The 10,278-nt window shown below is 29.6% G+C and overlaps 1 protein-coding gene across 2 annotated transcripts; it reads left to right on the top strand.

Annotated features, from left to right (window-relative positions):
- The first annotated feature begins 2,474 nt into the window (after positions 1–2,474).
- LOC135964199 (glycerophosphodiester phosphodiesterase 1) lies at positions 2,475–7,783 on the top strand. 2 transcript variants are annotated; one of them, XM_065516347.1, is made up of 6 exons: positions 2,475–2,690; positions 2,777–3,171; positions 4,808–4,980; positions 5,045–5,243; positions 6,516–6,691; positions 6,756–7,783. In XM_065516347.1, exons 2-6 carry the CDS (start codon positions 2,842–2,844, stop codon positions 6,907–6,909), a joined length of 1,032 nt encoding a protein of 343 aa, XP_065372419.1. In that variant the 5' UTR covers positions 2,475–2,690; positions 2,777–2,841; the 3' UTR covers positions 6,910–7,783. The 2 variants fall into 2 exon arrangements, with proteins under 2 accessions (XP_065372419.1, XP_065372420.1); XM_065516348.1 differs by having other exon boundaries at positions 2,774–3,171.
- The last annotated feature ends 2,495 nt before the right edge of the window (positions 7,784–10,278 follow it).

The following is a 10,278-nucleotide window of genomic DNA, read 5'->3' as shown; positions in this document are numbered from 1 at the left end:
GTAATTGGAATGAGGGCTAGTGTGCAACCCTTCAAAGTTGCTCATCTCGGGCCTACAATATTTAAAAAAAACATCCATAATTCAGTTCTTGCCCGAATGTGAAGAAATTTTACATAAGGTTCAAAAGATATTTATGTTGATAAATTATTTATAAACATTTTTGCCGATTTTTTTTTATGTGACGAAATTGGGCCGAAATTTTTTTTAATATCAGTTGTATTCCTGATAAACATTAAAAAATTCAAGAGAAGGCAGAGTTTGTGAATCACCTAAATTATATACAGTGGTGGTCAAAACATATGCAACCAGCAACAGAATTTTACAAAAGTTGTTTAAACTAGTTTAAGATGTAAACAAAAATATTCATTTGCTTATAATATTTTTTAATTAATGCTTTAAAAATAAGAATATGAAATTTAGTTCAGAATTTTTTGCATTGAAAAGAAAAAAAATTTAAAAAACTACGTATGGGTTGATATTTCATTGGCCAAAACATATGCAACTAATTGCTTCGAAAACACTTATGTCTATAAAACATAATATTTGGTGACAAATCCTATATTTTCAATGACGGCCTTACATCGGCAAGGCAGTGAATATATCAAATTGGCAATAAAATTTTCAGGAATAGCGTTCCAAGCGTCTACCAATCCTTGAAACATAATATCTGAATTAGTACTATTTTCGGGGTCGCTTCTTTGATTAACGTTTTCCCAAATGTTCTCAATGGGATTTAGATCTGGTAATTGTGGTGGCCATTCCATTACCGAAACACTTTCTTGTGCTAACCACGATTTAACAACATGTGAATAGTGCTTGGGGTCGTTATCGTGCTGAATAACTCATCGAAGAGGCTTATTATCCTCAGAATTTGGAGGCATTTGTCTTTCCAAGATGTCTCTATAGATAAATCCATCCATTATTTCATTAATTTAGAGCGATGGGCCAACTCCAGCAGCAGAAAAACAACCCCCAAACCATTACGTTGCATCCTGCATGCTTCGCCGACGTTTTCCCTACGCGCAAAAACCGCTTATATCAAAACGTAATCAAAAGAAACGTTTGAAGTTTGCTATGGAGTATTTAAATTGGCCAGAAAACAAATGGACGACTGTCCTATTTAGCGACGAATCCGAATTTAATATCATCGGAAGTGATTTCATGTTACGTAAGACGACCACTTAACACGCGGCTTCAAGCACGATACTGCAAAAAGACACTGAAACATGGAGGATGCAACGTAATGGTATGGGGGCAGTTTTTCTGCTGCTGGTGTTGGCCCATCGCTCTAAATGAATGAAATAATGGATGGATCTATCTATAGAGACATCTTGGAAAGAGTAATGCTTCCAAATTCTGAGGATAATAAGCCTCTTCGATGAGTTATTCAGCACGATAACGACCCCAAGCACTCTGCACATGTTGTTAAATCGTGGTTAGCACAGGAAAGAGTTTCGGTAATGGAATGGCCACCACAATTACCAGATCTGAATCCCATTGAGAACATTTGGAAAAACGTTAATCAAAGAAGCGACCCCGAAAATTGCACTAATTCAGATATTATGTTTTAAGGATTGGTAGATGCTTGGAACGCTATTCCTGCAAATTTTATTGCCAATTTGATAGCTTCACTGCCTTGCCGATGTAAGGCCGTCATTGAAAATATAGGATTTACCACGAAATATTAAGTTTTATAGACAGAAATGTTTTAGAAGCAATTAGTTGCATATGTTTTGGCCAATGAAATATCAACCCATACGTAGTTTTTTAATTTTTTTTTCTTTTCAATGCAAAAAATTCTGAATTAAATTTCATATTCTTATTTTTAAAGCATTAATTAAAAAATATTATAAGCAAATGAATATTTTTGTTTACATCTTAAACTAGTTTCAACAACTTTTGTAAAATTCCGTTGCTGGTTGCATATGTTTTGACCACCACTGTATATAAGTACTATGTTGTTGTTGTAGCCGCAGCGATTGCTGAGTTGACAGCCCTTGGCCGAGTGAACTCGGATCATTCCGGTGCGTAGAACCGGCTGTCGACATTATGTACCAGTGTTTGGTGTTATTGAAAACCTTAGGACGAGAAGAAAAATATATCCTCTCAAATTGATCAGCTACCGAATTATTTTCAAAATAAAAAGTTTCAGTTCATTCAAACTTGGTAGGTGAAATTTTTGTTTATTTTACAAAAGTAGACAGTCGATTAGAATTGTTGCTTTGAAAATTAAAATAATTATCAACAAAAATCTTTTAAAAATTCGCTTGGTTTAAAGTTTTTTTTGAAAAATACAATACCGCTATATTTGTAATGTCTCATTTCCACAGCATTTAGAGAATACATTTTCTCTTACTGTCTGGCAGCCCACTTTGACAGGGTAGCCCACATCACAATAAAACACTTTTTAAGAATACCTACAAAATGTAATGTCAAAATTAATTCTTATAAGATTTTTTTTTGTAGTTATCAAAGAGAGAGTTAGATTAGTGAATAGGAAAAAATGCCCAACTATATTCTTAAAGGAAACGGAAGAAAGTCCTTTTACTGCCATTTGTCATAAAAAAAGTACTCACAAAAAATTCTTGTTACAACGATTATTTTAATTAAATAGAAAATTAATTTTTAAGTGAAAAAAGTGTCTGTATATTCCAGTGTAGATACTTAAGAAAATTGTGTGGTTAAAGTGGGTCAGTATATTATAAAATAGATTTTTTCTAACACAAAACTCTATGCCAGACATTAAATTTCATTTTTTTTCTTTTTGCCACAGCAGACTTTTCCCTTGCATATCAATAAAATTTTTTCGGTGGTGGAGTTAATTGAAAAATTGCTACGTGAATGAAGATTTTTACCATTTTGTGGTATTTTCTTAAAATGTTTTATCAACTTTTATGTTGTTCCTTTAGTTTCCTAACGTTTTTGTTCAATGTATTTTGGTTTATGTGTAACCTGGCCTCAGCCGGTATACCCTGGTTCACAGTGCTCCTTGTAGTCATCTGTGTAGCCTCGAAATTTGTCAAACTAAAGAGTCCCGATGAAAAACAGCTGCTCAGACTATTGGCGGCCGGCAGCCAAGGTCTCTATCCAGAGGATTTATCATTTTGGCCCATAGCTCATAGGGGTGCGGGCTATGATGCTCCTGAAAATTCTAAGGCAGCCTTAAAAAAGGTAAGTGCGGCAAAAAGTAGAGTAGGTTATAAAGTTAAGTCTTGTCTTTCCATAACCATGACGTTATTTTCACATAAAGAAATAAATACAAGGGTAGACAAGTGTCAGTGTGTGTGTAATTGCAATTGTGTGTGTGTATGTATGTTTAATCAGTGAGTAGTTAGGGAAATATTGAGAGAGTCAGGGGAAGACAATTGGGTGGTAGTAATTATTAACGGTAACAGTTGTATTTTTGTACAAATTCGCAGACAATATTAATGGTGGTTGAACAGATGTTTACTTTTGTTTTTTTTTTTTTGATGAGTTGCGAAGAAGTTACCCAAATGAAGTGATTGGTTTTATAGTGGGTATGAGTAATTTTATAAAAAAATAATAATGTTTAATTTAAAGCTGTAATTTGATATTTTTAACAGGAAGTTAGTGACAAGGATAGTTTTTTTTTGCATTTCTAATATAAACACCTTGTTTAAATTAGGAGTGGCTATTTACACTTCATTAAAATACATTAAATTTGTATCTACAGTAGCCCAATAAAGTCCACATACAGGAATTATAATTAAATTTCTTTCATTGAAGATTGCATTTGTTAAGTTAAATGTAATGAAATATATTTGTTAAAAAATTAATTAATATCTACTAAAAAAATAAAATTACATCACTTAAGTCGGGTTAGAAACATTTCCTATCACGTCCAAAATTCCACCGTTATTAGAATTATTGATTCTGAGTCAAATAACGTAATTTTCTTTTGGGGTTTTTGGGCTTTAAAGTTCCATCCAAAAGTAGGCGTGACCGACAATAAATTTTTCGTTATTTTATTTAGACGTTATTTGAATTTTTTTTGCTAAAATCGACAACTGCAAAAACTGTAGACTTTACCCTTTCCTAATGAAACTACTTAAACTTGTGTACACAACAATGATTTAAATGTTTCAATTTGTAAAATTATTATCAAAATGAATTTACAAAAACTACCTATTAAAGGTATGTATATCAAGTGCTGGTTACCAATTGAATGATAAGAAATGCATTTTTCTGATCGGTCCAAACTTTAATACGTTGAAAAACAGTCAAGATTTTAAAACGTTTTCCAAAAAAAAAAATTTAAAATTAAGAAAAAAAAATTAAAAATTTAAAAATGTTTGACTTTTACCATCTTATATCTGGTTCAAGAGGTTAGGTTTGTGAATCTCCTAAAGGGTAAATATAAGCACTATGTACCAGTGTTTGGTGTTATTGAAAACCTTAGGACTAGAGGAAAAATATATCCTCTAAAATTGATCAGCTACCGAATTATTTTCAAAATAAAAACTTTCAGTTCATTCAAACTTTAGGTGAAATTTTTGTTTATTTTACAAAAGTAGTATACGTTGAAAAACAGTCAAGGACTTTTACCATCTTTATATGAAAGGCACCCATTTATCTTGAGCCATAGAATGTTAAGTTATGACAAACTTTTAATGGTATATACATATAAGTTTGTCATAACTTAACATTCTTTGGCTCAAGTTTTCTGGTTGCCTTTCATATGTAAATGATTTTTGTGTAAACATTTTGGATAAATTAGGCTTCAGTGATTTTCCCCTAAATCTCAGTAATTTTTTTTAATAATGTTTCTCAATTTTCTTTCATTCAGTGCATTACACGTGGCTACCGCAACGTATTAGTTGATGCCGGTCTCACATCATGTGGCAAAATTGTCATTGTGAATCGTTTAACTTTGGAAAAAGCTGGGCTATCCGGTAGCATTGCTCTGCATACTCTAGAATCTTTGAAGAAAATCAATATTGCCGAATTACATCCAATGGGGTAAATATACATTAATTTTTAACAATATTAATTACTAAATAAATTTTATAAATATTTATTTCAGCAAACACTTTGATGCCGAATATGTACTAACTTTAAAAGAACTTTTGGATTTCCTAGAAGATCAACGACTCACCGTTTTCCTATACATATCCGATAATAGCTCACAAATGATGGAGTGTCTAAAGACGACTATTAAAGAAAATCCTTTATTTATACAACGTATCATTTTAATAAGCAGATCTCCAATAACGGTTTATCAGGTAAGAATAAGTGAATGAAAGAAATATTGAACTAAACAAGAGACAATTTTATAAAGATTAAGATTAAGAAATCTCTGATTTTGGAGTCTTATTGCAAGATACATCACGTTTTCACAGTCACCAAATAATTTATGGATATTATTGTTGATGAATTCATATTTTAGAAAAAGTTTCGTTTGAAAATCAGCAAAATTGGTTTATAAACTAGATTCCCACTTTTGTTATAAAAAACATTTGTTTAGAAAAAATAATTTTTAGAAGCTGATATACAGTGGTTGACAAAACAATGGAAACTTTTCCAAATATTTCATTAGTTGCCTAAAATCTGAAATAATTTTTTAAAAAATGTTAACATTTTTGTAGTATTTTATTTGTATTTCTTTTAATAACATAATTTAACAAAAAACAAAGTATTCTAAAAATGAGAAAACAAAATTAAAAGATTTCTTTAATACGGCATTGACAAAACAATGGAAACTTAGGTATTATTTTAACAAATATGATCTAAACTTTGCAATAACTCAATATTTTGTTGGGTATCCCTTATTTTTTATAACTGCTACACATCGACGATGCATTGAACCAATTAAAGAGTCAATGGTCTCCTTTGAAATATTTTGCCATTCCCGATAAATCTTCCTTCCTGGTGTAATTTTGGGTCCTTATTTTACGATCTACAATTTCCAAAATTTTTTTTAAAAAAAAGAAAAATTGCCACCGCCAAACTTTACAGTCTTATTTGTGTACTTTGGATCTAATCTTTTTCCCTTTGGTCGTCTTACAAATGTTCTCCCATCACTGCCTCTTAAATTGTATTTGGATTCGTCTGAAAAGAGGACAGTATTCCATTTCTGTATCGACCTGTTTAAATGATCCCTGGCAAATTGTAGACGAGCAGAATGGTTCTTTTTAGAAATGAGTGGTTTTTCACAGGACGATAGCAACCAAGACCAGCCTCATTTACCCTGCGAAATGAGGCTGGTCAAGTACTTATTTCTAATTTTAGGCTATTAACAACCTCTCGAGGAGTTATTTTTGGGAATTTCTTGAACTCTCTCGCTATTAAATTATCTTGTCTAGGAGTAGTCTTAGGAGGTCTTCCACCTAAATGTTGAGTTTTGTTCAAATTGTTTTCCTTTTTTTTTAAACAAAAAAAATATTTTTTACAAAAGATAAATATTAAGGGAAATGGTGTTCAATTTGACACTGATAAAAATAGCTTAATAAAACGATTTATTAATTTTTTTTACACATTTCTATTTATCATTGCAGCTTCGTAAACTATATCCCGAACTGATATGTGGCCTATGGACTGAAAAATCTTTGGCTTTACCTTTACTTAAAGCTTCAACATTGATTACCTCAATATATGGTGCACTCTTTCGTAATATTATCTCACCCGTTATAGGCATTAGTGTGGTATTTGTCTCCAAAGAAGAATTTAATTTGTAAGTATAATTACATATCACCATCCTATCAGAATTTATTATAATACAATTCAAATACTTACAGACACATTGCTGAACTATGGCGTAATGTAGGCGTACGACCGATTGTTTACAATGTTAATTCACCGAACGAAAAACGTTACTTCCAAAAAACTATGAAGACACAATATCTAACCGATTCTTTAAGATCCGAACCTCATTTATTAATGAAAGCTTAAAAGGCTATACAAAAAACAAAAAAAAAGAAGAAAATATTATAATCTACTAAATATAAAACATTTTAAAAATTAAGACTCCTAAAGGCTTAAATAACTCTAAAGGCAAGAAAGAAATACAACTTAAAACCATTTAAGCATTTAAGCCCAAGTTTAGTTTTATACAAACAAACTAAAATCAACAAACAACTTTTAATGTTTATCACACAAATTGATATTATTTATCTCATCTTTTTTTAATATTATTCGAATATACGAAATGTCCTTTTGATTTTTTAATATATATATCGTTTTTTTTTCATCTTTATAGTATTACATACCAAACAAAGAGCTTAACTTAAGCCTACAGTTTTTGATTATTATTATTATTTTATTTATTATGTTTTATTTTATTTATATAATGGATGCTATTTTATATATTTGTTTATTGCCATTTTATTATTATTATTATTACTTTTAATTTATATATTTTTTTTATTTGTTACATTTATTTGTTGTGATTTATTTTTATTATTCTTTCTTTGTAACGTAAATGTTTTAAACATCACGCTCAAAAATTGTTTGTCGTCTGTCTTGCACAAATTATGATTTAATCTACATATTTCTTGTTTTGTTTATCTCTTTGTATTATTATTTTTTTTTTGATACATTTTTTGTAAATTTGCATAAACCTATTTTATATAAGTGTAGTGTTTAAGTGTGACTTTTTTTAATTTCATCCTTTTTTTACAATATCCACACAACAACAAACCATAATGGTGACTATAGAAATTATAATTTTTTTTCTACAAATTAATGTAAGAAACTTTTAAATGAAAAATACTGTATCTTTAAAAATACCAAAAAAATAAATACGAATAAAATATAGAAAAAAAAAACACAAAATAATTGCAATTGTTTTAATATAATTTTGAAAAAAGAAAATAAAAAGGTAATAGAAACTTTGTCGGATTTGCATGAGTATATTATAGATTGTGAATCGAAAAATACTAGAATTTCATTAAAAATTGTAATCTTAAAAGAAATTTGAAATATCACTACTTTAAAAACAAAAATTAGGACCTGATTTTAAATCATTTTTGAGAGTTTTTCATACAAAAATTTCAAAATTGTTTTTCCGTCTAGGTTTTGAATCTTATTTTGAGCAATCATATACACTCAGGGGTGTTACTGCGTAAATCAATTCGAATACGAAAATGTTCGAAAATGTGTGCTAAATGCATTGTAATTCGAAAAGATTTTCTTTCGAATATAATTAGGGAGTAATCCCCTGGTCACGTTTTATGCGATAGATGCATAAAAAAATCAATAAAAATATATTTATTTCATTTACATAAACAATAAAAACAGAACTCGTTTAAAAAAATAAACAAAAATATAATATTAATTTATTAATTACAGAAAATGTTCCAAAAAATATGTAAGCTGAAACCATAGAGCGGAAACTTGAAAAAAACTCAAACAAAAATATTACTCAAATTAATCACACATACGAGTGTTGTTTTTGTTTTCTCATAGTTTTTTCCACTAATACATTCTCACCACTTAGGTTTTTGACATCTGAGTTAGGTCTTTGACAGGAGAATTTCCGTTCTATGTCTATTCTCTATGGCTAAAACATTTTTTAAGGAAATTCTGTAAATATGTCTAATTAATCTGAATGACTGAATAATTGTCTGCATCGTTTTGGAATTGGTTCAACGCCACTTTCATCACTAGATTATATAATCATATTGTCAACATATGGTAAAATATCATTTTCATCACTAGAATTTATCTCGTGAATAGAATTTTTAGGGGCTTCAATTTTCTTGCAAAATAATTTGTCATCAAACTTTACGATTTGGAATTTTTAAGTTGCTTATGCAAATCTTGATATCCGCAAAACAGATCAGTCAGTCCGCGTTGAATCTTTAATAATCTTTTCGTATCTGGATCCATATTAAGAATTTGATTTTGTAAAATATTAACCGTGCTTTTCTACGGAATCACTGTCTTCACTATCCACGTTTTTCTCAGTTCCAATAACTAAAGTAATAACGTCGTTATTGGTTAAAAAAAAGCTAAAAAACATCTAAAATTTCAAAATTTGTTAAAATTTAAAAAAAAATCTTTAATTTAAAAATCACATAAATTTGAATCCGCATAAAACGAGATCTGAGTGTATGTGGTGGAAATCGATTTGTGTCAAAACGAAAGATTTCAATGATTTTTTAACTAGTGGCCTGCCACATTTCAATGGTAATGGTTTCAATTCCGTTCTTATTCCGATCGATTTTGTTGTAGCTTCATCAGATTCCGTTTGTTAATTCCAAATGAATTAGTAATTCAGTTTTTATACCCTTCACCTTCGTGAGAAGGTAATATAAGTTTATCATTCCGTTTGTAATTTCCACAATATAATTTTCCTACCCTTATAGATAGCGGAGTCGATTAATGGGTCGATTATGGATGGCAACCGAACTTCAGTTGCGTTGTCAGTTGCCTAAATGGTATTTCAGATGGCAACTGAGAGCTATCATTTCTGTTACTGGCAACCAGAAATTTGTGATTGCCTGCTGGCAACGCTACTGAAGTTCGGTAGCCATCCATAATCGACCCATAAGCCATGTCCGTCTGTCCATCTGTCTGTTGAAATCAACATTCCGAAGCCACCAAATAACTTACACGATTCATACATCAATATCTCCGGAATTCTTCCCGCTCGGTTGCTATTTAAAATCGAGAAAATCGGTCCACAATTGGCTGAGATGTAAGGAAAAAACCAGGACAACCTCGATTTTTGATCTATATCTGGATTCAGTCATTAATAAAGACAATATGGATATCTAATGATAGATATTGCAAATACCTATGCAACGACGTATATAAGACCATAGTAAGTTGGACCTACACAGTGGGTCACAAAAAAAATTAAAAACAAAAATTAAAATTTAAAAAAAAATTCAATTTAAAAAAAAAATTAAATTTAAAAAAACAAAAATTAAATAAAACAATTCGAAAAAAAATGTTTCCAAAAAATTGTTTTTTAGAGAAAAAAATTTTCAATAAAAAAATTAAAACAATTCGAAAAAAATTAAAAAAACAATTTGGAAAAAAAACAAATTTTGTTTTTTAGAGAAAAAAATTTTCAATATTTTTTAGGTAAAAAAATTTATTTTTTTTTAGGTAAAAAAATTTATTTTTTTTTTCAAAATTGTTTTTTTCCATTTTTTTCAAATAGTTTTTTAAAATTTTATTTTTTAGTGAAAAAAAAAATTATAACAAAAAAAAATTGTTTTAGGTAAAAAAAATTTGTGTAAAATGATTTCAATTATGCGGTATGTTAAGAAACAATGTTGATCAGGAGCCACACAATTCAGTTGTTGCATG

Source organism: Calliphora vicina, chromosome 1 (genome assembly GCF_958450345.1).
Source record: "Calliphora vicina chromosome 1, idCalVici1.1, whole genome shotgun sequence".
In the NCBI taxonomy this organism is placed as follows: domain Eukaryota; kingdom Metazoa; phylum Arthropoda; class Insecta; order Diptera; family Calliphoridae; genus Calliphora; species Calliphora vicina.
This window is presented reverse-complemented; position numbering and strand designations above follow the sequence as displayed.